Source organism: Gobio gobio, assembly GCF_949357685.1.
Source record: "Gobio gobio genome assembly, chromosome: 2".
Classification (NCBI taxonomy): Eukaryota; Metazoa; Chordata; class Actinopteri; order Cypriniformes; family Gobionidae; genus Gobio; species Gobio gobio.
The window spans coordinates 60206041-60233391 of record NC_137098.1 but is presented as its reverse complement, the minus strand read 5'-3'; the positions used below and the strand labels follow the sequence as shown (position 1 = coordinate 60233391).

General features: G+C 37.6%; 2 protein-coding genes across 3 annotated transcripts in view; both read left to right on the top strand.

Moving 5' to 3' along the window:
• Window positions 1-22206, top strand: part of nectin4a (nectin cell adhesion molecule 4a) — a 31456-nt gene extending 9250 nt beyond the window's left edge. Inside the window, exons 3-11 of one of the 2 annotated variants that reach the window (XM_079841928.1) lie at window positions 1267-1434; window positions 5405-5683; window positions 8682-8799; window positions 13044-13198; window positions 13563-13719; window positions 13824-13899; window positions 15251-15307; window positions 15493-15666; window positions 19386-22206. In XM_079841928.1, the coding sequence (XP_079698054.1) occupies window positions 1267-1434; window positions 5405-5683; window positions 8682-8799; window positions 13044-13198; window positions 13563-13719; window positions 13824-13899; window positions 15251-15307; window positions 15493-15666; window positions 19386-19823 (1622 nt within the window). In that variant the 3' untranslated portion in view covers window positions 19824-22206. The remainder of the gene's footprint in view (window positions 1-1266; window positions 1435-5404; window positions 5684-8681; window positions 8800-13043; window positions 13199-13562; window positions 13720-13823; window positions 13900-15250; window positions 15308-15492; window positions 15667-19385) is intronic. The other variant, XM_079841929.1, reaches the window with a different exon arrangement.
• Window positions 22207-22513: 307 nt separating this feature from the next.
• The window catches only part of coro1b (coronin, actin binding protein, 1B), a 37348-nt gene continuing 32510 nt past the window's right edge, over window positions 22514-27351 (top strand). The window contains exon 1 of the mRNA XM_079841917.1: window positions 22514-22960. The gene's annotated coding sequence lies outside the window, so the exon portion shown is untranslated. The remainder of the gene's footprint in view (window positions 22961-27351) is intronic.

The following is a 27351-nucleotide window of genomic DNA, read 5'->3' as shown; positions in this document are numbered from 1 at the left end:
TTTTTTTTTTAAGTGTAGCTACACTCTAAAAAAAAAAAGGTTCTGTATGGCACCAAAAATGGTTCTTGGCTCGTAATCATAGGGGAACCTTTTTAAGTGCTATACAGCACCAATTTTGGTGCTTCAGTGGTTCTTCAGTGGTTCTTCAGAGGTTCTTCACCGGTTCTTTGACTAAGGTGCTATATAGCACCTCTGAAGAACCACTGAAGCACCAAAATTGGTGCTATATAGCTTAACGACAAGTCTTCCAAAATCGCAGCAATAGCCGATTCGAAAGACCGCTGTTCGCCAGCTTCTGTTTACGAGTAGCACAGCGGAACTGCCACAAATCTGCCATAATTATGTTAAGCCGACTCTATACACGATGTGATTGGCCTGACCAGAGTTTGGTTTTTCCAGCTCGCAAGTCAACGGAGAGTTGCTAAACTACCCTGGCTGCAAATTAGATTTGCTGCCGCTAGGGCGCGTCTAGATTTCTGTGATCTCATGGCAATTCGTACATATTAATTCTCACAAATTTGTATGACCTCACTCGTACGAATTGGTAAGATTTTTGCTAAATCGTACATATTTGACGAGTTGGTCAATTCGTATGATTTCGTACAAATGACCTAACCTCAAGCCCCTCCCCTAAACCTACCCATCACTGCAGTATAGACAAATCGTACAAATTCATACGAGTGAGGTTGTACGAATTCGTATGAATTAGCCACCTTGTACAAATATGTATGAATTGGTCGTGAAATAGGGTTGGTTGGACTAAATTTTCATACAGGAAAGTTGTTCCAGGATCAACAACAAAGAACCTCTGAAGAATCACTGAAGAACCACTGAAGCACCAAAATTGGTGCTATATAGCACTTAAAAAGGTTCTCCTATGATAACGAGCCAAGAACCATTTTTGGTGCCATATAGTATAACAATCTCCCCTATTTCCTCCTAGCATTACAATAGCACAGAATTTCTTCTTCCTTGAATCTAGTAATGTAACTATACCTGTACTGTATAGTAGATTCAGTGCCTACTTTCATTTCTGTACTCCTCTTGCGTTCATTTACATTGAATCATTAAGCAAATGTTTTTTCCAAAGTGACTTATAATGCACTTTTATAAAGAATCATGCAATTTAGAACAATTTATAAGACAGAATATTGCTTTTTAGTGCATCATTCTTTGTTTTATGTGTCACAAAAATGTCACAAACCTCACTGTCATGTGGTGGATGTGGCAAACCCATTTCATTCTCTTTCTTTTTCTCTTCCACAGAAATCGCTGCATATTCAGAGCGTGTGCGATTCGAGACCAACGACCCGATAGCAGACTCTGCTCTGATTATTGAGCAAACAAGGTTTGCAGATGAGGGCAAATACAGATGCAAAGTCGCCACCTTCCCCACTGGAAACTTTGAGACCAAGATTTCGCTCACAGTGTGGAGTAAGTACATTTAATCAGTGCAATGGGCAAACATTTAATCATTTAGCAGACACTTTTATCCAAAAGAGGAGAGCAATAGAAGCAGTCAAACTAACAATAGGGCAACAATATGCAAGTGCTGTGACCGGTCCCCAGTTAGTCCAGCATAGTATATGTAGCAAGAAACAACACACTTTTGTCATGCAAATATCAGGATCTCTGAGAGAGGACTCAAATGCAGAAAGAGTGTTAACGGGTTTATTAACAAAACAGCAGACACGACAAGAGATTGAGGAAGAGAAGGGGATAACAGTCCAAACGATAGGCAGGGACAAGGCACAATAACAGGCAAGCTGAGGGAATGGCCGCTGAGACCAGCCCAGGGTGAGAACAGGCTGTCTAAAAAGTATTGCATTACTTACTCACTACTAAATACTTAAATCCCATACCAACCTTGACCAGTTGAACAATACAAGGATAGACATGGAACTGCTCTTTTAACTCTTTCAAATAAATAATATAAAATTGCATAAGTTGTTCTTGATCTGACCAAAGCATTTAAAGGGAGGTTACATTAAAAACATACATTTAAGATTAGATGTTAAGTTTTGATGTTAAATTAAATCCACTATTGTTTTATATAGAATTGGTCTATAGTCTGGATCAACATCTTTGTATCAACCAATCAGATTTAAAGGAACCGTTTTACAGTTTATGTCAAGTTTAGGCTTCTACATCAGTGTTATTCACCTATGATTTCCATATGATTTTAGGGATAAGTTATGGGTAGGGTTAGGATTAGGTGTAGGGATAGGGTTAAGACAACCCGATCTCATTAGCCTGACAAACCAGACCCACATCAAGATGTTGGGTCTGGGAACTCACCATTGGCAGGGCTCAATCCGAGGGGCGGGATAAACAGTTGTCTTTCAGATTCCCTCTGCACGCAATAGGATAGCGTTACAACCAACCAGAGCAATGAAGAAGGTGAAGCGGAGCTAGTTGATAGATTAAACTTTCGCCGTATCCGGTCGGCAAAACTTCGAACACATCTTCCTTTCTTAAGAATGACTTCAGTGCCGTTCTTTTCTCAAAGCAAAGCTTAAATCCAAGTCTTCCAGAGTTGCGGCCAAAGACCATTCGAAAGGCCGCTGTTCATCAGCTTTTTTACGAGTAGCACAGCGGAACCGCTGCAACTCTGCTGTCATTATGTTAAACCCGCCCACCGACTCTATACACGATGTGATTGGCCTGACCAGAGTTTGTTTTTTCCAGCTCGCAAGTCAACGGAGAGTTGCTTAACTACCCTGGCTGCAAATTAGATTTGCTGCCGCTAGGGCGCGTCTAGATTTCTGCGATCTCATGGCAATTCGTACATATTAATTCTCACAAATTTGTATGACCTCACTCGTACGAATTGGTAAGATTTTTGCTAAATCGTACATATTTGACGAGTTGGTCAATTTGTATGATTTCGTACGAATGACCTAACCTCAAGCCCCTCCCCTAAACCTACCCATCACTGCAGTATAGACAAATCGTACAAATTCATACGAGTGAGGTTGTACGAATTTGTATGAATTAGCCACCTTGTACAAATATGTATGAATTGGTCGTGAAATAGGGTTGGTTGGACTACATTTTCGTACAGGAAAGTTGTTCCTGGATCAACAACAAATGTTGATCCAGGAACATGTCTGTCTCGGCAAAATCACTGTGACTTACAGTATTTAATGTAATCACATTAGAAGTGTAATTAAATTACAGAAAAATTTAAAGGAATCCCTTACGTTTTCAAGGGAAAAGCAATTCAATTATAAATGACTTAGTATGCATTACACCCAACAGTGATTTGGTACAGTGGAAGATCACTATAAACCAACTTTTGATTATCTTATTCTGGTTAAGAACTGCCCGGTTGTCTGACTAAAACTTGCAAACCGGTGCGACACCATCGATCTCTCGCAAACCTCTTCCTCAAATCCAATGAAGAAGCTAATAATAAAGCTTTTCATTTTATTTAGATTAGATTAGATCAGGGGTGGTCCACTGTCCGGCAGAGTTTAGCTCCAACTTTCCTCAACACAGCTGCCTAGAAGTTTCTAGTATGCCTAGTAAGAGCCTGATTAGCTGGTTCAGGTGTGTTTAATGGGGGTTGGAGTTGAACTCTGCAGGACAGTGGACCTCCAGGAGCAGGAGCGGACACCCCTGGATTAGATTTAGATTAGTCAGACTCAGAACTGGTGTCATATGCAACCCTGCAGCAGTCATAGATTAAGGATTTAGCCCTCAGCGATACAGGACAAGGATTAAGTAAACCTTTGGGTTTTTTTAAACATAACTCTTGTCATTTCATTCATCATGCCTTTCATATAACCCTTTAACCACAAGGTTAGCACTGCTTTGATGTATACAGTTATTGTTTTCAGAAAAACACACACGTATTGTGTGCGTCAATGGAAGTGGTGATGGAGATATTCACGTGACAGTGTTCATTGATGCTGCGGTTATACGATCGTACAATAGCTGCTGCTTTCTCCTTCAGAAGTATTGTTTATGATTGTGTTCAAGTACTGTTAGAAACAGGGAAGCAAACAGGGATATGTTATACTTTTTAAAAATCAGACACTGGTGAAATATCTGCTGTAATATATAAGACACTGGAATGAAAACACATTATAATTATATATATGTGTATATGTGTATATGTGTTAGCCTGGTTCTACCAGACTCTCGTACATTTCATTTGTACAGAGAGTCTGGCCACTCTCCATTGACGTTAGTTTCCTTGAAGGCGGCTTCTCTGTTGAAGTTTAAAACTATTGGATCTGCCCAGAGACACTCTGGATCTGCCATAACCAATCGCTAACGGTTGGTCGTGACGCATGTCGTCTCAAACTGCCGCACAACATCAACGTCATCGTTCTCAGCCACTCCCTCTGTTCGCTCCCTCTGAAAACCAGAGAATACACCGCAATCCCAGACGGAGTACTGAAGGAAAATTAAAATTGAGCGGAAGTAATATATATATTTATATATATTTATATAATATATATATTTGAAAACATCTTGTCATGTTTTTGAAAGAAGTCTCTTCTGCTCATCAAACCTGCATTTATTTGACCAAAAATACAGAAAAAATTTGTAATATTGTGAAATATTATTACAATTTAAAAGTTTTCTATTTTAATATACTTTAAAATGTCATTTATTTCTGTGACGTAAAGCTGAATTTTCAGCATCATTACTTCAGTCTTCAGTGTCACATGATCCTTCAGAAATCATTCTAATATACTGATTTATTACGAATGTTGGAAATAGTTGTGCTGCTTAATATTTTTTTAAAACCTGCGATACTTTTTTAGGATTCTTTGATTAATAAAAAGTTAAAAAGAACAGCATTTATTCAAAATATATTGTAGCAATAAAAATCTTTATTATCACTTTTTATCAATTTAACACATCCTTGCTAAATAAAAGTATTAATTACTAAAATTGTATATTGTTAGAAAAGATTTCTATTTTAAAAAAACGCTTTTCTTTTTTATTCATCAAAGAATCCTGAAAAAAGTATCACTTGCATGACAAACCTGGATGACTGCTGGAGATCTAGACAGTGTTATCTGAATTTGCTATTAAGCTTATTTGTTCTGTCAATACTTAATTTTAAAGTTTAAAGTTACTTGTTCAGATGACATTTTCCGATGAAATCCTTATTTAGGCTCCAAGACGTAGAATCTGTGATTCTGAAGTACAGTATCCACATCGGTGCGGTGATACCTCATACTCTGCCACACACACACTCTCCTCAAAACATTAGATTAATCCGCACTGAGGTGCCGCCGATGCACAACTCGCGTACAGATGATAACGCCGCAAATAACTGCAATTGCAGGTTTCAAACAGAGATGGCGACACAAAGGGCAAAACTTAAGGACTGCAGCTTTAAAATTTATTTATCATGTTTTTTATTTGTCATTTCATTTCACAGCTACACCCATTTCTTCCCTGGAACCATCCATCCTGGTCGAGGGTCAGTCATATCGCCCGGCTGCTGTATGCCGTTCAGTGGCTATCCCAATGGCAGGCCTTTCCTGGGACACAGAGCTCTCGGGTCAGGGTCAGAACCGCAGCTTGGATGGTCTGGGGGCCTCGATCCAGTTTTCCCTCCACCCTCTCCGTAGCATGAACGGACAGAAGCTGGACTGTCTGGTCTGGCATCCATCTCAAAACGGCCCCCAGAGGATCGCCAATAAACTCATAGTACACTGTGAGTCTTAATCTCTTACATTGTTCTGAAAATACTAAAACTACTGTATCCTGGGTGAATCTCACAAAGAAATGCATGGGTCATAATTCCATCCCAAAATCAAATCCATAAAAAATGCAAAAGAAAATGCATAAGAAAAGTAAAACATTTAAGACTATTTATTTGGCACTTTTTCCCCCTTGAATTCTTATTACTGCAATAAAAAAATCTTATTCTAATGAAAATCATCCTGTACAAACACAATACATTTTTCATTAAAACCAGCATAAATTAAACAAATTCAGTAGTGTATACTTTCAATTGTACTTTACATATATCTTAACACATTTACACAAAGATACACAACAACATATGTAATTTGGTTATTTTAAGGTGACATAGTTTCATTATACTTACTCAAATAAGTACTGAGTAATATTAATTAACTACATGTACTTATGAAAGAGTTAGGGTTTGACTTTATTTTACAGTGTCCTTGTTAGATATGTTACATGTACTTACCACAGTAATAACATCATCTGTCCCTCAACCAAACCCTAATCCTATAGTAAGTACATGTAGTTCATTAATATTACTCAGTACTTAAATATATAAGTACACAGTAACAATGACACCTTAAATTAAAGTGTAACGGGTTTGGTTAAGGGTTAGTTAATTATGCATAATTTACTGTTGTTACTATAGTAAGTACATGTAGTAACGTCACCTTAAATAAAAATATTACCTGTAATTTTAATCATATTTTAATATCACTTTTAATTTAAATCTCCCCCACATAATAATAATAATAAGTTGGTATCATGTATGACTTTATTTGAAATTATAATTTCTTATTTTAAGGAAATATTATACAGACATTTCTAGTACTTTTTATAGGACAAGGATTAATTAGTGCTGCTGTTTGTTCAACCTTTATTCATTTTGGCATTCCTTAAAAATTATTTTGATGTCTAAGCACTTTTTACTTACCCAAAGAACATTCTCTTCAAAATGGCCTTAATGTTGTCGTTACTGCAGTATGATTGATATACTGTTGCGCCGCAAGTCTTATTAGAGCCACATCAAGCTTTATTACATCACTGTCTGTATATGACTCAGAATGATTGTGAATTTTACAATGGGAACCTAAAACTCCTTTCCTGTTTACTGTGCTTTTGAAATTTAAATGTGATGAAACTGTCGTTTTACCTTTTTTATGTCTACATATCTAATGTGTTTTGACCTGTGGACATCTGTTCATTGTCTTAATCGATACTGTGACGCAACATTGTTATTCTCTGATTCATCAGCGCTTGAGCTACAGTCATAAAAACATTTTTGCTTTGGGTGACTCGACTGTAGCAATAGTTCACCCAGAATGAAAATTCTGTCATTATTTACTCGCCTATCATGTCTTTAGAAACCCATTTGACGTTCTTACTTCTGTGGAACTCAAAAGGAGAAATTCTTAGGAATGCCCAGGTTGTTGGTTTGTTTTTGTTTTGTTCCATTTCAATTATTGTGAATGAGAATTAAGTCTGAACTGTTCAATGAATCCATTATTCAGTTCACAAAAAAACATCTGAATGATTCATTCATAAATTGGGCGATTCAACTTACTGACTCAATGATCTGGATGCAGCGGTTACCATCTCACTAGAATAGAAATGTATCAGTTCAATTAAAAAAATTAATAATTTGACATATGTAATATAATGCACACCATTCTATGATATTTGAATGGTGTTTTTACATCCTTTTTAAAGTCTGCATAAAACGGAAGTCGCAATTGTTTTTTCGTCCCTATTGTTACGTATAGCACTTCTCGAATGAGGAAAAAACCTTAGGGCGGGACGTGATTTTGTCCATAGAGAAAACCACAAAAATCAAACCATCTCCATTGACTTTGTATTGCGTGAGGCAGCCTCTTTGTCATTTCTGACTTATAACAAAAAACAGAACAATGTCTAAAAGCTGATATGTGACAAGGTGCACAGCAAACAAGCTAAAAAACACAGAACCAAAACCCCAGAAGTTTTTATGAGCTGTTGACCCAAAAAACTAGCGTTTAAGGACACAAAAGTGAACACAGGCAATTGAGACAGAGCACGACATGTTATATTACACTGAGAACTACACCCACTAGAGGGGAACGTAACCAGCCTCAGGAAATATAACATATAAAACTGACATTTGGATATTTGACTTAACAGTGATAAAATGTTAATGGCACACATAGGCATACTGAGTGTCAGGATCCCAAAATGCACCCATTCTTCCAGCTGAAGCTTCACGTCTTATTGCCTGTATCTACTTTTTTCCGCCTTTTACGGTTCGACAGCTTATAAAAACGTAGTTCTGTGTTTTTCGGCTTGTTTGCTGTGCACCCTGTCACATAGCAGCTTTTAGATATTGTTCTGTTTTTTGTTATAAGTCAGAAATGACAAGGAGGCAGCCTCACGCAATACAAAGTCAATGGAGACGGCCTAAATGCGCTCTGTCTATATCAGGGATTGATTGGATGGTTGTGGTTTGCTATTGGTGGATCTCATGTGAGTGACAGGTTGTCCCGCCCTCATCATCATCACGAGATGTCGCGACAAGAGGGAGGAAACGTTTTTTTTTTTTAAATGAAAGATTACGAGGGCACGTGAATAAAAAAGAAAAAGAAAAAGTGATGTGCATGGATAAATCATTTATAATAAGCTTGAAAGCTGCTGCCCTTTTTCTTTAATTGTATAATTGCATGGAAAAAAAACTACTTTTTGTGTTCCACAGAAGAAAGAAAGTCATGTGGGTTTGGAACCCATTGCTTTAATGTAATTGCACAAAATTGATATAATTCCAACAGATGCATGTTTCATAATGCCAGCATTAGAGTTTGTACTGTGTCAACAAAAGAAAGGATCAAGTGAACGTATTGGTCAAGCGGGAAGTTCATCACAAGTTCAAACAAGAGGCTAAAAAATGATTTAGACACACCTAAATGTTGTGTGTGTGTGTTCATGTGTGCGTACAGACCCTCCGAATGCAGTGATATCTGGCTACGAGGAAAACTGGCATGTTGAAATGCAAGGTGCCACGCTACAGTGCAATGGCAAAGGAAATCCAAAACCTGACCAATTCAACTGGACCAGGTAAAACTGTCTGTCTGCACGTCTTTCACCTGAATCTAACAATCTGTTTGTTTGTCTTGCTGACAGCCTGTCTTGTCGGTTTGATTCTGTTTCGGTTGGCTTCTCTACCAGCATGCCAGAGTAATCTGTAGGTGTGGACGAGAAGGCTGTGGCCTAAATTCATGAGCGAATCTATAATAGTTGATCAGATATGGAGCCTGTTAGGAAATAATACCGACACTGAGAGGTTAAAGAAATATACATCAGTTGTTTTTGTATTCATGAATATGTCTGAGGTAATTAGTCACAATCACACACCTATTTTCTGGCATTTTTCGGTGCGAGTGACTAAGGGGGTGTAGACACGGACGTTTAGATGATCACGCAATTCCTGAGACAAACATTCTCTGGTTTTCTCCTCCTCTCTCCGCCTTCAGTGGGGAAACCTGTTCTCTGGCTGCTCGGTGTAAATGCAAAGTAAATGAAGTAACTGTGGCCTGGTGTCGTGTTGCAACTTGCGCGGCAAACAGACAAGAGTGCATTTTCACACGGAGGGAGAGAGCGGGGGATGAGAAAAGGCTGAGGGGGAGATGGAGTGAGTTTATGACGATGGTGTCGGGAAAATTTGCCTGCGTACAGGTATGTGTGTCATGGGATGAGTATTAATACTGTCCTCATGCAAAACACACTGTGCTGTACAAAAACACACGGTAACATATAGTTCCTGGTATACACTCTGGACAAACTTCTCATTGTCTACAGAAACCCTGTGTGGGTCTATTTGTGATATTAGCACAATAAAGGCTTATGCACTTCTAAAAAGGGGGAGAAACGCTTCCCATATCATATCAAACTAAACTTAAACTTAGTTGCTAATTGCTAATAATGTTGCATTTTGAGAAAGACTTTTTTATTTCAAAGGTCCACTTTAGACATTCTAATAAGTAACTTTGCAACTACATGTCGACCATCAGAGAGAGTTAGTAGACTGTCTGCTTAATATTAGTCTCAGCCTCAGATGTCACACCCACGGGCTGAACGTCTGATGCATGAGGCACACCTAACTGGAAACACTTCAGGAGTTTTGAAGTCGTCATCTGATTGGTTGAATTCTACAGGATGTCCCGGGAGACATGTGTGTCATGTTCTTTAACGGTCAAATGGCGTGACGCCAAACCCCCTCATGGAAGAAGAACGCGGTCGTGTTTACAACTGTGACAATGAGCGCTTGTCGGGATCAACTAATCACTTAGTTTTCACTTAGACTCTTTAAAACACGTCCAAGAGTTTTGCGCACCGGTCTGCATCCAAGCCTTACATCACCAGGTGCAATGCAAAGCGTGGGATGCAGTGGGGTAAAGCACGCCACCACTGGACTCTAAAGCAATGGAGACCTGTTCTCTGGAGTGACCAATCACGCTTCTCCGTCTGGCAATCCGATGAACGAGTCTGGGTTTGGCCTTTGCCTGGAGAATGTTACTTGCCGGACTGCATTGTGCCAAGTGTAAAGTTTGGTGGAGGGGGGATTATGGCGTGGGGTTGTTTTTCAGGGGTTGGGCTTAGCCCTCTATAGTTCCATTGAAAGGAACTCTTAATGCTTCAGCATACCAAGACGTTTTGGACAATTTCAGGCTCCCAACTTTGTGGGAACAGTTTGGGGATGGCCTCTACCTGTTCCAACTGCGCACCAGTTCACAAAGCGTCGGTCCATAAAGACATGGATGAGTGAGTTTGGTGTGGAGGAACTTGACTGGCCTGCACAGAGTCCTGACCTTTGGGATGAATTATAGCGGAGACTTTGAGACAGGCCTTCTCGTCCAACATCAGTGCCTGACCTCACAAATGCGCTTCTAGAAGAATGGTCAAAAACTCCCATAAACACACTCCTAAACCTTGTGGAAAGCCTTCCCAGCAGTTATAGCTGCAAAGGGTAGGCCAACTCCATATTAAACCCTATGGATTAAGAATGGGATGTCATTAAAGTTCATGTGCATGTAAAGGCAGACGTCAATATATGCAAGGAATAATTGACAACGGGCCGTTGAATTATTAGAAAAAGAATGCACACCCGAGGTGGTGTGCATTATTTTTCTAATAATTCAATGGCCCGGAGTCAATTATTCCGCTTATACTACGGGTACCACACCTCAAGACATCGATCCGAATATATATTTAAAGGGATTCATCCGGTTTTTGTACTTAAATCGCTATTGTCAGTAGGACTATTTCTTCCGCGTCTCATCCAACGGCTCTTTTGTTATTTCCGAAACGTCATTTTAAAGCTGTTAACGGAGGCTTGAGCCGTTGATAGCATTCTACTGCAGTTATTAATGAAGTTATTAGAAAGAGAGTGAGAGCGGCAGAGAGAGAGCTTGTGTGAATTAGGCTACCTCTGTGTGTCTCTAAACAGCTGTTATTATCTCGCTAGTGAAAAAATGTCATGTGTAGCCTTTAAGTTGCTACACTTCATATTATGGGGCCATTGAATGCTTGAATCTGATTGGCTGATGAACATTCTAATCGTCTGTCATGTTGTTGTTTTTTTAGTCCTGTAATTTCCGTTATTACAGTTAACTATGCGAAGTGATATGGAACTGTAATGCGGTCAAGAGCTGCCTGGAACTACGTTCGCTGTGCGTTTACCAGAAAATAATTGCACACCTCAGAACGTTCATCAGCCAATCAGATTCAAGCATTCAACGGCCCCGTAGTATAAATGGCAATATAGTGTATTATATTATAGCTTTATATTATATTGCTGTATTAAAACATCACTATCGTAACATTTGAAACAAGCATTTTCTGTAAAGCTGCTTTGAAATATGCATTGATAAGTATTGTTAAAAGCTCTATAAAATTTGACCTGACAAACTTGAATTAAATTGAACTACTGCTTTATAGTGAATTTCTCGGACACTATACATGTCACAGTTTTGGATGTCCTGTAAAGAGCACATTCAGAGCTTTTCAGAGATAGCATTTGTCTGTTACATCTTCTCCTTGGTCTTTAAAAATGACTGAAAGATCAAATTTTGCACTCTTATGGAAACATCTCAGGAAATGTTATGGGGTTTCTAATCAAAATATGACTTTCTGTTACAAAACAATGCATTGATTTCATACATGGCCTCAATGGAGGACTTAAATCATGTTTATCAAGCATTTTGGGAGACACAAGTGAATAAAGAAAGAAATGACATATCAATATTCCTATAAAATATTAGATATTATTATGAAAATGTTGCCAAGTGCCAACTACTACTCCCATTATTACACTTCTTATTTCATTATGTGTTGCAACAAGAAAACATTCATATGCAAATTAGATCCAGTGTATAGATACATTGCATTGAATGGGAAAACCCATTTTCTCATCAAATATTGCATAAAGTAAAATGGTATATCCGTTGTATCTTTCATAACATAGTTGAGAATCATCTTTAAACAAAGTTTGGTTAGCAAAAATCCTGAAACCTAAACATTGATTGGTGAATGAAAAAAAAAATCCCATTGTTTTTGACATAACATAACATAAATAAAATATATTTTTTTCATAATGTTTCCCCCCCCCCATTTGTTTCTTATGCTATAAACAATGTAATGAAATGAAAAAATACTAAATTAAAAACCTTTTTTCCCCCTGGGTCTTAGGAGGTTAAAGCACTCTATGAATTCAGTTGATTTTTTTTAAAGTCACCATGAAATCAAAATTGACAGTTTTTTTTTTTTTTAATGGAATATTATAGTATTTATTATGAATGATTTACCCATACACATCATTATTATTATTTTTAATTCATACACCCTTGTCATTTTTAATCAAAATAGCTTCTTATCTCTTCTCTTCTGTGATGAAGTGTTTACTGGTGCGTGGGGCGGGGCAATGCATGAGATCCACCAATAGCAAACTATAACAATCTAATGATCCAATAAATTCAAAATCTTTGGACAAAATCTTTGTCCGCTTCTCTCGAACACACGTCACAATAGGGAAGAAAAGCCTATCACAACTTCAGTTTCATGCTGACTTTAACCTATGCTATTCAAAGACAGACAATCTGATAGATATTTTTTTTAGGGGGCCAAAATGATGGACAAAAAAGTGAAAGTGATACAAGGACATTTTAAGTTGACATTCATGAAATAATGAAGCATTAATCATTTGTTATGCACTGAATCCTTCAGTATAGATGACCAAGGCATTCTATTGTTTTCGATGCTTGGTTTGTATTTGGGGATTGAACTGTATTTCTTTGCTTACACAGGAAAGGTGAAGCTTTACCAGAGGGTGTGACGGTGGACGGCGGGACTCTGCGCTTTTCTACGCCCCTCCGCCTGACAGATCAAGGAGTTTACGTCTGCACCACCACCAATTTGGTGGGATCTGGAAAAGCGGAGATTTCAATAAGTATCGCAGCAGGTGTGTGTCCCACCGAAAAACCTTCACTCATGTTGAAGTGCTGTCATCTAGTGGAAATATTATGCAACTGCATGTCTCCTAACCTATAAAATGAAATGAATAGTTCATCCAAAAATCCAAATACTGTCATAATTTACTTTTAGTTTATAATATATAAATCATTTACATAATTTAGCTTCATGTAATTCCCAACCTGTATGTTTGTTTGTTTTTTTGATCCATGGATTGTGAAAGTTAGGTAGAATGTACAAGCTGGGCTTTTCCAAATAAAGAAGACTATATGATGCATGCACTAAAATGAATACAATAGTAATTGAATATACTGTACAACAAATAAGTCGATTTGTTTGCATGTTTCTTTCAGAGTTGGTTCACACCGCATCAGTGAACTACATGATGATGATTATTATTGCTGGAGTTGCTGCAGCGGTTGTTCTCACACTTATCGTAATAATAATTTCGGTAAATCGCCACTATAAGCGCAAGAATCACCAACTGGCAATAGAGCTGGATGAAAAAAAGTAAGAAGTTTCGTCTTTCTTTCTGAACACTGAATCATTTGCACGACTGATCTGAATATGAGAGTTCCTGTGCTTCAATCTGTCCGTCTCACTGTCTTTATAAGAGAGGAAATCAGCACTCTGTCAAGACAAGCCTCGTTCAGGAGAGTGAACTCATGCAGCACAGACAACAGATACTCGGTAAGAAATCCATGTACACACACTTTTTTAAAAACATGTTTATTGATAATTTGGTTTGGGGTAATATTTCTTAATATGCACATCAAGGCTGTATTTATTCGATAGATTAAGATACAGTAAAAACAGCAATATGGTGAAATGTAATTAGTGATTAAAATAGCTGTTTTCTATTTTAATATATTTTAAAACATAATGTATTCCTGTGATGTAAAGCTGAATTTTCAGCATCATTACTCCAGTCTTCAGTGTCACATGATCCTTTATAAATCATTCAAATATGATGATTTGCTGCTCAAGAAACAGTTCTCATTATTATCCATTTTGAAAACAGTTCAAAATTGTAAAAACATTTGTATCTTAATATTTTAGTGATTCTTAATATTAAGTATTTAGATACTTAATATCTCTCACACACAAGAAGCAGGAAAAATGGGCAAGCGTAAGGATTTGAGTGAGTTTGACAAGGGCCAAATTGTTAATGGGTTAATGGGACTGGGTCAGAGTGCCTATGCTGACCCCTGTCCACCACTGAAAATAATGTGCCGAAAGCACGAACAGTGGCACATGAGCCTCAGAACTGGACCACGGAGCAATGGAAGAAGGTGGCCTGGTCTGATGAATCACATTTTCTTTTAAATCCCGTGGATGGCCGGGTGCGTGTTCGTCGCTTACCTGGGGAACACATGGCACCAGGATGCACTATGGGAAGAAGGCAAGCCGGCGGAGGCAGTGTGAGGCTTTGGGCAATGTTCTTCTGGGAAAGCTTGGGTCCTGCCATCCATGTGGATGTTACTTTGACACGTACCGCCTACCTAAGCATTGCTGCAGACCATGTACATCCTTTCATGGAAACGGTATTCCCTGGTGGCTGTGGCTCTTTCAGCTGATAATGTGCCCTGCCACAAAGCAAAAATGGTTCAGGAATGGTTTGAGGAGCACAACAACGAGTTTGAGGTTTTGACTTGGCCTCCAAATTCCCCAGATCTCAATCCAATCGAGCATCCATGCCTCCATGCCTTGATGGGTCAGGGCTGTTTTGGCAGCAAAAGGGGGGCCAAAACAATATTAGGAAGGTGGTAACAGGAGTAGGAGTAACAGAAATTACATCCATAATAGTAGCAACAAATGTTATAAGAAAAAAGACAGAAAAGACATCAATTGTGGCAACAATACAATATGTTGCAGTTTGTTCTGCATAATGTTAGCTATTATAGTAATACAGCCTTTTTTGTAATTCATATTTGATTTTTTTTTTTTTGAGTATCTGGGTATGCATATAAACAAGGATGTATATTATTGTATATTATGATCCCATCTCTCTAATTTAGTTGTCTCTGTCTTCTTTTAAAAGGAGGACAATCGTCCTTTAAAAGTCGAAGGGACGATACGCACAAGTCTCTCCTCACTGGTTCGTCTCTCTTTTAATGTTTTTCAAAATGCTCTTATGCATTTACCAGTCACACTCTGCAGTCCCTTGATGTTATACATAAATAGGCAGAATAATACAGTCTGTATTGTCTTCACAGGTATATTGCTTGTGCTTTGTTTTCCTCTCATGAAACACATAGAAACCCTGAATGTTTCCTTTCACAGGATCGTCCTCGCTCCAGGGAAAGTCGTTCCACGCTGGGAGGGGTGGACTCACTCGGCCGCCCTGCCATTTATAACACATCTAGAAGAGGTCGAGACAAACTGGACAGATCCGACAGAGAATCCACTCGAATGATGATGATGGAGTCTTATGAAGAGGACAGTAACATGTCACAGGTATGAGATACCTTTGCTATGTTTCACCGGTTTCACTTGAAACGGGCCTCGTAACAGAAGGGACCTGAACTCGACAAAGACGCTGCACACACACCAGGGGTGGGAATTGAAGGGGTCTTGGACTGGAGCATGCCTCGAATGCAACCAAAATGTATAAAAATGCCTCTAAAATCTAATCAAATGCAGCCAAAATTAATACAAATGTATTTATGTAAATGTGATTTCAGTCGAAAGCCGGAAAATATGTATTGCACATTGAGAGTATAGCATAAGCTAATTTGCATCTCGGGTCCCTAGAAAAAAATCATTTAATAAATCTTTAATGTATCATATCATTTATACATAAATACAAACACATACCGAAATAACCTATAATACCTATTTTAAGGATAATTCCAACTCTGGCTACATGAATAACTAATTAAAACAAACATTTATTAAATTTAAGTATGCCCCCAAAATCTAATCGTATGCAGCCAAAATGAATAAAAATGCCCTCAAAAATCTAAGATATGGTAGGAAAACAATTCTCTCTATAAGTTCTTGTTTTTAATATTCATAAGCGATACCACACGAGCAAGAGCAATATCAGCACGTTTGCAAACGCAATATTGATTTATACAGTAATAAACAAAGTTCATATTTGGTGACTTAGATTTGTCTGTTTTTGCTCTATTTTGCCAAATAAAATAGTTCCAAACAAATCCACAGTATTAGAGCCAATGCGTCTCCGAGCAACACAGTAACTTTTTTGTTACTGAGTGAATCTGCGAACGCATTTTTGAACGAATCGGTCTAATTGTTGACTCAATGACTCACTTATTAAGACAGTGGCTGCCTTCGAAGGATGCTTTGATATCCCACAAACCTGTGCGTTCCATTCCATTACAATAAATATAGTGTCTGAAAGTTGCGGTTGCTGGTCAGTTTGGGTGTAAATGTACATTTTGACCAACGTTTTCCACTTTTGATGTCATTTCTAGCATAAAATTACTATTGTAGCAATTAAATATTCCCGAAGCTCTCTCTGTTTTGCTGTGGACCATTACACTGCCTCAGAAGTCTGTACGTTTCGTGAGGTGCCTTCATGTGCATACACTGCCTTATAGGGCAGGGAGGCAACAAGCCAGTTTTCACTTGCTTTGTCCCTAATGAATCAGCCCCTTTGAACAAATCATTTGACTGAACAATTCAATGACTCAATCGTTAAGACAGTGACTCACTCATTGGCCTATGAATTGCAAAGGCTGTCTCTGGTGGTCGATGTGTGCCACAAATACAGCTTAAATTTGTTGAAAAAAACACACACACTATTTTCGTGTTCTTTCTCAGAAAATGGTGCTTAACTTTCATAAAGAAAATGGTGTTCATTCACCTCAGAAGGTCAAAATGATCTTAAATTAAATTAATTTAATTAATGAGGTTTGCAAATTTTTGTAACCCTGTTACTTTTGCTCAATATTGGTATTTGTTAAGTCTGGGTTAGCTTGTTTGGGACTATATTTTGGTTTATAGTTAATGGGAAATGTTGTATAAACTACCGTTAAAAACTTTTATTCAGCAAGCACACATTTTCTTAATCAAAAGTGACAGTAAAGAAATGTTTAATGTTACAAAATATTTCTAGTTTTATTAACATGTCTAGTCATCAAAGAATCCTAAAAAGTCAGGGTTTCCACAAAAATATTAATCAGCACAACTGTTTCCAACATTGTAATAATAAGAAGAAATGTTTTTTGAACAGCAAATCAGCATTATAATGATTTCTGAAGGATCATGTGACACTGGAGACTGGAGTAATGATGCTGAAAATTCAGCTTTGACATCATAGGAATAAATGATATTCTAAAAAATATTCAAATAGAAAACTTGTAATAATAATTCACAGTATTATTGTATTTCTTATCAAATACATGCAGCCTTGGTGAGCGCAAGAGATTTCTTTCAACCCCAAATCCCGTCCAACACCTTCCTTCAACGCCAAACTTTTGAATGTAATACTTTTTTCTTACAATAACTTTGGTAACAAGGTTTAACAAAAAACTAAATAATGCAATTGTGGAAAAAATTTAATGAGAATATAAAAATTAATTGTTGAAAAACTACAGTAAAACTGCGGTACCTTGGTAAACTTGTAATGGTTAAAACTAGCCTTTTTTCATGATTTGTTCATTTTATGTTAGATACAATTTTGTCTAAAACATCTAATAGATGCCTTTAATTCTTTAAAAACAGTAACAGGACACAAAATGTACCCTAATTACATTGCCAAAAGTATTGGGACACCCCTCCAAATCATTGAATCCAGGTGTTCCAATCACTTTCATGGCCAAAGGTGTATAAAATCAAGCACTAGGCATGCAGACGCTTCTACAAATCTACATTTGAGAAAGAATGGGTCGCTCTCAGGGGCTCAGTGAATTCAAGCGTGGAACTGTGATAGGTTGCCACCTGTGCAATATGTCCATTCGTGAAATTTCCTCACTACTAAATATTCACAGTCAGCTGTTAGTGGGATTATAACAAAGTGGAAGCAGTAGGGAAGAACTCAGCCATGAAGCGGTAGGCCATGTAAAATCACAGAGCGGGGTCAGCGCATGCTGAGGTACACAGTGCACAGAAGTCGCCAACTTTCTGCAGAGTCAATATCTACAGACCTCCAAACTTTGTGTGGCCTTCAGATTAGCTCAAGAACAGTGTGTAGAGCTTCATGGAATGGGTTTCCATGGCCGAGCAGCTCATCCAAGCCTTACATCACCAAGTGCAATGCAAAGCGTGGGATGCAGTGGTGTAAAGTCTAGAGCAGTGGAGACGTGTTCTCTGGAGTGACCAATCACGCTTCTCTGTCTGGCAATCTGATGGATGAGTCTGGGTTTGGCGGTTGCCAGGAGAACGGTACTCGCCTGACTGCATTGTGCCAAGTGTAAAGTTTGGTGGAGGGGGGATTATGGTGTGGGGGTTGTTTTTCAGGGGTTGGGCTTGGCATCTTAGTTCCAGTGAAAGGAACTCTTAATGCTTCAGCATACCAAGACATTTTGGACAATTTCATGCTCCCAACTTTGTGGGAACAATTTGCCCCTTCCTGTTCCAACATGACTGCGCAGTCAGTGCACAAAACAAGGTCCATAAAGACATGGATAAGCGAGTTTGGTGTAGAGGAATTTGACTGGTCTGCACAGAGTCCTGACCTTTGGGATGAATTAGAGCGGGCACCGCGAGCCAGGCCTTCTCGTCCAACATCAGTGCCTGACCTCACAAATGCGCTTCTAGAAGAATGGTCAAAAATTCCCATAAACACACTCCTAAACCTTGTGGAAAGCTGAAGCTTTTATAGCTGCAAAGGGTGGGCCAACTCCCAGAATGGGATGTCATTTTTTTATCATTCACAAGCTGGAAAAAATAATTCTGAAAGTGATTCCAACGATATAGTTTCTTTGTGCCATTATCATTATAGCTGTGGTGTGAACTGCTATTCTTTAATATAGAGAATGATTTTTAGAACTGTATCTTTATTGTTATCATTATAGTTATCGTCCTTAGTGTGGACAGTCCTTAATAATACAAAATGATTGTATTTGATTTTGATCTGATACATCCAGCACTTAATGGTTTAGTATTTCTGAACTGTTTAGTAATGCTAACACAGTTAACGTATGCTTTATCAAAAAAATGTGCATGTGAAATTGCACCTAATCACTATTTACAATTTTGCTACACAGGAAACCCAACTTCTCCCTCCTCTCCACCCCTCTTCTTATTCAATGGACCAGTCCGCTGAAATTGTTCGATCTCGGAACGGCAGTGCCATTTTCCCAGCAGAGGGGAGGCCGCAATCTGGAGGAAGTAGCAAAGGGGGCAGCAGAGGGCATCACTCACCTTTAGTATCCAGGTATCCGACTCTTACAGACGAAGAGGAAGAAGATTCTGCTAGCCCTACGGATTCAGGAGTCCACAGAGGTTTAATGGAGCCTGATTGCTTTGAAAATGGCAGCAGCGAGACGGCGAGTTCACAGATATCTGAGGCGCTGTCCAACCATTTTGAGCGCACTAATGGCACTCTACGGCCCAAGTTGAAACCAAACAACATCCTGCTCCCGGCCAACGCAAAACTTTTCCCACCGCATAGCCCAATTATCCACAAAGCTCAGATCGTTTAGTGTTTGTTCGGAAGCGTCTTGCTTTAAACTCAGTTGATATTACAGGAGAAGGATGTGCTCTTCTGTAAATTCACTCTTCCAAGGGCTGAGTCTTGACAATAACGAACTCAAAAACGGAACTATTACATGAACTTTTATATGAGTACATTCCCATGGTGGCAAAAACATGAACAGAACTATCAGACTCAAACCTGAAAAAACAATACCTGCATTACTCAAATAGTCCCTCAAATAGTTGCATAAACCAACATGCATGCTGGAACTGGGACGATTGAGCATTACGGGGCACAATATGTGTTTCAGGTACAGATTAACTGGAGACCACGGGAGTCAAGCTCCTCTGAGTGACCAGGGAATGGAATTAAGATCTTTTTATTATTATTATTGCAACATAAGGCTTCACTTGAATTACTGTTGAGGGAGAAAATACTACACAAACTGTTTTCTGATCGGTTAATCCTTCACTGTGACTTGTTGACCATAATGTCTGTAATCCAGAAAGATGTCAAATGGTGTTTTGAAATATTTTTGTATGTGTCTATTGTGTATTTTGACTGGAAACTTCCCAGTGCATTAATAGTATTATGAAGTATTGCTTTACCATATAGTGACTCCTGCGTGTTCCCAAAATGTCATAGTCATTGCAGGAGTGACATTGTCTTTGTTTACAACACTTATACTTCATTACTAAAGCTTTAAATGCATTTAGTTTTAATTACCGCACGCTCCTGAGATACTCCTGTGACCTTTCTATATAACAAAATATAAAGCCTTAAATGGGTCTTGATGGTGAGTAACTTTGGTGTATTCAGTTCACTACATTGTTTGGGGGTGGCGTTAATGATGAGTTATTAAATCATCCCTAATTATACTGCATGTATCCATGTTAGATTAATTCCAGAAAACACAATGTTGAATCAGCACATCGTTTGGTACTTTTCAGCCTAAATTGGAACAGTGGTGATTCACCCAGAAAAATTGACCATTTTAACCATAATTTCCACCAAAATACTACAATAAAACAGCGGATACTTTGAGATTAGCAAATACCATTTTAAAAAATGAGAACGAATGGAACCTTAATCTAAGCATTGGTCAATACTGAAGCCACATTTTCAAACCTCTTTCTATGCGGACCAAACTGTGGATAATTTTGCCATTGCTTTCACACAAAATGCAGTCAATGACCACATTTTCCAAAATCCATGAACGCTTCTGTCATTCTTCACCATCTGCAAGATACCATATATTTGCAGAACATTTTTGCGAATGCTTACACACTGCTTTTAAAACTGATAAAAGCATAGGCAAATCAGAACGACGGCAAACGTTGTGCATGTCTGCAGTAATTATATTGAAATATAAATTAAGTAATAATTATTACAAACCCGGCTAAATGAAATTTCAGCTGAAAGTATACCCAGATGTCCTATTTTTAGTTTCTATTACAGTAGTATTTTTTTTTTCTGTCATGTTTTGGTAAATCAGGATGGCTTCAGAATGATTTTGTTTGGAAACTGGATCAAGGAAAACACACAAGAAGAGTGGCGGAGAGAGAGAGGGAGGACTAGAACCCTCGTAGTACCATCCATCCATCCATTTATTTTCTAAAGCATTTGTCCTATGTAGGGTCATGGGGAGGCTGGAGTCTTTCCCAGACCCAGTCTCGGGTCGTAGGCTGGAAAAATCCCTGGACAGATGGCCGGTCCATCACACGGATGACACACACACATTTATATTCAAACTGATTTATGTGAACAGTAAATCAAAATTTAAAAATCAAAGTTTATCATTGAGCCTATGCTCCATGTTGTTAGTGGTTTTTTTTATGTCAGTGTGAATAAATGGCAATGTAGATCTATGTTTTCTGAATGAGAATGGTTGCCTGCATGGTGGAACAAGCTTATTTTGGGATGTATAAAGTGTTTTGTTGGTGAGTTTTGGAGACTGTTTGGCCAAGATAATGAAGACTGTATTGAGTTTTGAAAAAGTGAATCAGTATTGGCCGATGCTTGTTAGCGATTGAAAAAACTAACAATAGTAGGCCTATTATGCAGGGCTGCCGACTTTTGAGTTCAAAATTTCAAGATTCGATTAATAAGCTTGCAATTATATTCATTTGGATACCCACCTAGTTTTTTTTTATTTTTTAAAGATGTTCCTCTCAAATTGTTTTTTTTTTGTGCTACCTATACCGCTTATAGACATTGAATGGCTTTTCTGAAGGCTACAACCTGTTTTATCCGCGGTTGAAACACTGATGGAGTGTATGTTATTTTCCATCACAATGCTTGAATGTTAGTGCAGGAAACTTTGACTTTTATTTTGAATTTAAGTCTGACTTTTAGTCACATGGTATTAAAATTCATTTTTCACCATTGTCATTCCATAGCACTGCATTGCAATTAAAGGTCCCTCATATTTATTAAAAATGCCTCTAAAAGTGGAAGAAGATGGAAGAAATAGCATCGGAAATGCTTTATTTTGTATGCAAATAATTTTGTCTGCAGTTTCCCTCACAAAAATATTGTTTATCAAGTGGAGAACATGCAATTAGACAGACAGTGTTTAACTCTATTCTAGTACGTATTTCATTGGGTTATTATTAATAATGAAATCTTAAATGGTCACAAAGCGCTCAGAAAGGGACTTTTATTTCGTCAAAAAGGCGTATCGCCGTCCATTTTGTTGACTGCTCACCATGGCGAGCTTCACACATCGCTGCTTTTAATTCTAGGCACATTCGCTAAGGAATTTACCACCCATCATCTTTTCTCCTTCAGCAGTGTCGACGCTCTTCCCGATTTATTTTAACTTCCAGGACTGTACAGTTTTCTTTTCAGCTTTGTATATCTTTTGAAAATACACAATTGTGCATTTATTTTCCGTGATAATATGGATTAATTTGTCGATGCCTGCTAAAATTGAACTGGACATATCTGTTCCACCTGACCATGCAGAATATCCCGGAGATAACAACACACTCAAAGGATTAGTGTAGTTTATATAGATCACTGCATTTATATAGATCCTATTTTTCTACCTGGCATCGCGTTATTCATTTTAGCAGGTTCTTCCAAGGGAAGAGAACAGAGAAGAAAATAAAGAAGAAGAAGGAAAGCACCAAACACACAGAGGTACGAATGAATGTAACCAGTTCAGATGTCATTAGAGCATTTTTGCGGTTACATTTTAGAATGTGTATATATATTATACATTAATGTTCTGCTCATCAAACCTGCATTTATTTGATAAAAACAGTAATATTGTAAAATATTAATACAATTTAAAATATTTTCTATTTTTATATACTTTAAAATATTATTGATTCCTGTGATCAAAGCTGAATTTTCAGCATCATTACTGCCATGTGTCACATGATCCTTCAGAAATCATTCTAATATGCTGATTAATTATTAATGTTGGAAACCGTTGTGCTGGCTTAATATTTTTTTATAACCTGTGATGCTTTTTTTCCAGGATTATCCGATGAATAAAAAAATTACGTTATTTATTTAAAATAGGAATCTATTGTAACACTACTGTTCAAAAGTTTGGGGTCAGCCCAACTTTCTTTTTTAAAAGAAATTAATATTTTTACTCATCAAGGATGTGCTAAATTGGTAAAACGTGATAGTAAAGATTTCTATTTGGAATAAATGCTGTTCTTTTTAACTTTTTATTCATTAATTAATCACAGATTTAAAACAAAAACACAAAAAACATTGATAATAAATAATAATAAGTATCAACTGAGCATATTAGAATAATTTCTGGAGGATCATGTGACACTGAAGACTGGAGTAATGAGGCTGAAAATTCAGCTTTGCATCACAGAAATAAATTTTATTTTAAAGTAGGCCTATATTAAAATAGAAAACCATTATTTAAAATTGTAATAGTATTTCACAATATTACCCCCTGTCTTTTCGTTTAAATAAATGCAGGTTTGATGAGCAGAAGAGACTTCTTTCAAAACATAGTAATGTTTCCAAATATTTTGACCGGTACTGTATACTAAAAAGAAGGGTCCAAGCCAAAAATGTCAAAATATTTAGTGTTCTTTTAATGATTTTAACCTTTCTAATCACAAATCACTGAATGAAAATGAGCAAGAACTGTACAAATACTGTAGTTAAAGTAACGTCCCTTTTGTTTTCTGTAAATGTTTAAGCCGTGTGGATACACTCAACAGGAAGAAGTTTTCCACTCAATGGCTTCAAACAGTTCATGAGTAGTTGAAAAATGTCTCCCAGTTCGTTTGAGTTTAATGTGAGACTAAATATTCGCTATAGTGTTCATATCTGGACTCTGACCAGGCCAAACACGAGCCCGATGGACTTGTTCTCAAGCCACGTCAATTTCGGCAGGAGTGTTGTCTTGTTGAAAAATAACACCTGATCATTCCTCTTTATAACAACTTTTCATTTGTGGGAAGCAAGCCATTCTGCAATATTCTCTTATACTCCAAAGCATTTAATAGTTTTTTTTTTTTGCATATTGGGAATTCTCCTAAGGCTGTTTCATGAGTCTATTTACATATACTGTATATTTGGCCCCAGCTGGACCTTTGACAACACCGTCATTTGTCGTTGTAGTGTGATGTTCATGGTCGGTTTATTGATTCTTTTATCTCATTAAAGTGATAAAACTTTACCCAAATATATAGCACTGATTCTTGAGATAAGGGACAAAACATGTTTTACATGTTAAAAAATAAAAACGAACACTACTAAAAATGTGTATTTTGGAGACAAAGGTCTCAGATAAAATTAAAATGTATTTACTCCATAACAAATTTGTGTCAACTCTGTCAGTTAAAAGCATGCTAATTTAATGTAATATCCAAAAACAGTGTCAAGTCTTCAGTTATGTAATACTGGTGTTCAGTAAAGGAGCTAAGTTATAAAATACATTCTCTGTTTTGTTTTTTCACACTATAGAGAATAACCCGGTTTCTAAATTTCTTAATTCTCTTCCCTCCTTTTAATATTAAACATATATCACCAATGTTCTTAGATAATTAAGACATAATATCATGTAGTTCCATTGATGTTTTAACATTTTTACACAATATGAAGTTGACTAATACTGACGGTGTTGTCAAAGGTCCAGCTGGGGCCAAATATACATATGTAAACAGAATCATAAACAGCATTAGAAGAATTCCCCATGTGCAAAAAAACATATTAAATCACATTACACAGTTTTTTCAAGCCTCATTCACAAAACCTGACAGAGTTGACAAAAAAAAATAAAAAATCCACCTTAACCACGTGTTGTACAGTGGAGCAATTTAGGTTTTTTCTGTTAAGACTGTGACAGCCGCAAAGTGAGGACACAACTTTAATAGCAACTTTTTTAATGGAGATATTATTCAATATTTACTTTTTGTGTTGTTTGATACCTTAAAGATCTCTGCCTTTTAATGGAACTGTGTATTTTTAAAATCAAATTAAACACTTTGTTTGGCAGTTTTACATCGTGACCTCCTGCTGAGGACAGGCTAAATGACATGCGTTTCCAAGCACAGAGTGTGTTTTTAAAATAGTACTAAAGAATTATTTAAAAGTATAAGCAATGAATGTCCTGAGTATACAAATTTCCTTTAAATGTAACTTTTTACGTATTTTTAGTGTTGATATTCTTACTTTTTAACATAAAATGGGCTTTTGTGTTTGGGGCATGTTTTGTCCCTTATCTCAAGAATGAGTGATAGTCGGTATAATCTCATTAGAATGTGAATGTGTAATTCATAGGTAACCGAACATTAGACCTTAAATGTGGATGGTTTGTGGTTTGTGACTTGAGCTGTGTCATGTTTATCCTGCACAGTCACAGACACGTGAGAGCTGCAGGCGTCTAGAGTTGCACTGGACAAGAGGAGCTCTCACTTTTACCTCAATACTTAAGCCTATATCTGACCTAATAACCTAGTGGTCAATAGAACAGAAAAAGTAGTTAAACAGACCATATCAATTGGCGATTTTGACATTATGGCCAAATACAGGCAATGATATTTATATTATGGTTGATATTGCTGTGTTACATTCTTTGCTGTTTTTCAGTTAAATCTTGTTTAAAACGCCTATAAGGCTAGTGTGACAGACAATAATTTTGTCATTTTCAGTAGCTTTTTTGGTGTCAGCTTTGAAGTATGTTCCTAAACAGACATTTCTGAACTATACAAAACAGAAAAATAAATGTGAATATAAAGTGTGACTGTTAGTCCCAGTGTCATTATATCTCATTAGCCTCTCTGGTCTTTAGACATCAGTTATGAGCATTTTTGCAGTGCTTGTATGTTATTATTTTTAATTCATTCATTCATTCATTCATTCATTCATTCATCTCTAACCCTATTGCATGTGAGTTTGTGCTTTTAAAACTTTATACTGACAAAGTATTATGAAATGTGATGCAGCTGCAGTCAGACCCTGTACTGTTGGCTGCTTCATCTTTCAACAAAAGTTTCTATGCAAACTCATTACACTGTGCCTCGTTTACAAAACAAAATGCCATTAAAATAATCCATCCGCTTGTTCCCAACGCTGGGATCTTTCTGGAGTCTGTACAGAGACGCCAACGAGCTAAACAAAGCAAATGTTCCATTTCACTCTTCCATTTGTCCTGTTGTCGACAGACTCAAGGTGTGTGGAGTGTGTCAGAAACTGAACTATGTGTGTCTGTGTGTGTCTGTGTACTATGTGTGTCTGTGTACTATCAAGGGTAGACAGCGTCAGTGAGTATAACTGGTTCTACTTGCCGTTCCATCCAGTGAAGGCAAATCTCAGTTGTTTAGCAACTGAACATCAGTGGGCGGGGCCTATGATGAGAATGACTATTCGACATTGTCTTATGAAAAAGACGTTTATTCAAGTCTGCTATTTAGTGTAACTTCTTTTAAACTAAAAATAAGTATACTTTGTCTAATTTGTATGTACTTCTCAGAAATATACTTAAAAATTGCAAGTATACTTGACTTATACTGTCAGAAAAGTGTAAGTATATTTGGCCCATACTTGTACACATTCTTTTGATCGAGATATGTAGCCATATCAGCCTGTAACCCAAGACTGGTTTCCCATTGAAGCTAAGCAGGGCTGAGCAGGGTTGCCAGGTTTTCACAACAAACCCGCCCAATTGCTACTCAAAACTAGCCCAAAACAAGCCCAATCGCGTTTCAGGGGGGCTTCTCCGGTAAAAAACGCATTTGGGGGGTAAAATATGTTTTTTTTTGGCATGGTTGCCTGCCTACTAAAATTCGCATTCCCGGGGCTAAATATCACATAATTGGGGTCGCTTCAACCCGCGGACGCGGGACTTGGCAACACTGGGGCTGAGCCTGGTCAGTACCTGGATGGGAGACCAACTGGGAAAACCAGGTAGCTGCTGGAAGAGGTGTTAGTGAGACCAGCAGGGGGTGCTCACCCTGAGGTCTGTGTGGGTCCTGACACCCCAGTGTAGTGATGGGGACACTATACTGTAACAAGCACCGTCCTTCGGATGAGATGTTAAACCGAGGTCC